Source organism: Octopus bimaculoides, unplaced genomic scaffold, assembly GCF_001194135.2.
Source record: "Octopus bimaculoides isolate UCB-OBI-ISO-001 unplaced genomic scaffold, ASM119413v2 Scaffold_211648, whole genome shotgun sequence".
NCBI lineage: Eukaryota > Metazoa > Mollusca > Cephalopoda > Octopoda > Octopodidae > Octopus > Octopus bimaculoides.
The window spans coordinates 1437-2310 of NW_026347077.1; the positions used below are offsets into that span (position 1 = coordinate 1437).

The 874-nt window shown below is 31.8% G+C and overlaps 1 protein-coding gene across 1 annotated transcript in view; it reads right to left on the bottom strand.

The window, feature by feature from the left end:
• The window catches only part of LOC106882463 (uncharacterized), a 5279-nt gene that overhangs the window by 917 nt on the left and 3488 nt on the right, over positions 1-874 (bottom strand). Inside the window, exon 3 of the mRNA XM_014933147.2 lies at positions 562-702. Coding sequence (XP_014788633.1) covers positions 562-702 — 141 coding nt within the window. The remainder of the gene's footprint in view (positions 1-561; positions 703-874) is intronic.

Genomic DNA, 874 nt, shown 5'->3' on the forward strand with positions numbered 1-874 from the left:
GCACTAATAGAGAATTTTGATATTAGTCACTTGATAGAATCCTAAAAATACTCTGGAAAGCTTACAATATATAACCACACGGTCAAAATGATTACAGCTGCTTTTCATTAGATCAACAAGTTATCACTGGTCTTGCAGTAAATAAAAAGGACTTAATAGTTTCATTAAGCTGTATACTCATCAATACAATACAGCTATAAGCAGGACTCAAAATTCAAATACCCTTATTTCTATAGTATAACAATCATGAAGAACCAAACTTGGAATTCAGAAACTATATTAAGTTGGCTGAGAAACTTTTTGATCATTTGTTCAATCAAGCAAAGCTATTTTAGCATGCCTGCTGGCATAAACTGGTAGACTAATTAACAAATAGCATGTACCTGTCTATCAGACATCAATTTAATTATAGCATGGCTAAATAAAAGAGAACAGACTCTTTTAGAAATATTCACAACATGAAATACAATATATGGTAGTAATAAATCATGAATTTAGATACATTTGATTTGTAAAACATACACATATAATAGAGAGGAAAAGAACAAAAGCAAAACTTACGTAAACACGAGAGAGTAAAACTGCTTTTATATCTCTTTCTAGGTAAAAACTTGTACTGTACCAAGATAACCAAATACCACCAAGTGTTGATCCACCCACAAGTTGAGTAATGTACACATGGATTAAATCAGGTTTTGGAGACTGAAGAAATGGAAAGAAAATAATAATAATCGTGGGAATTACTCATTTCAATATACCAAAGGGATCAAAATGAGGCCAATACAAAGAACAAGGTACAACAAAGGTCTGGAGGTCACATGGAAACAAAGAAAATACAATAGTGGAGACAGTTATATCCAACACACAGATGCTA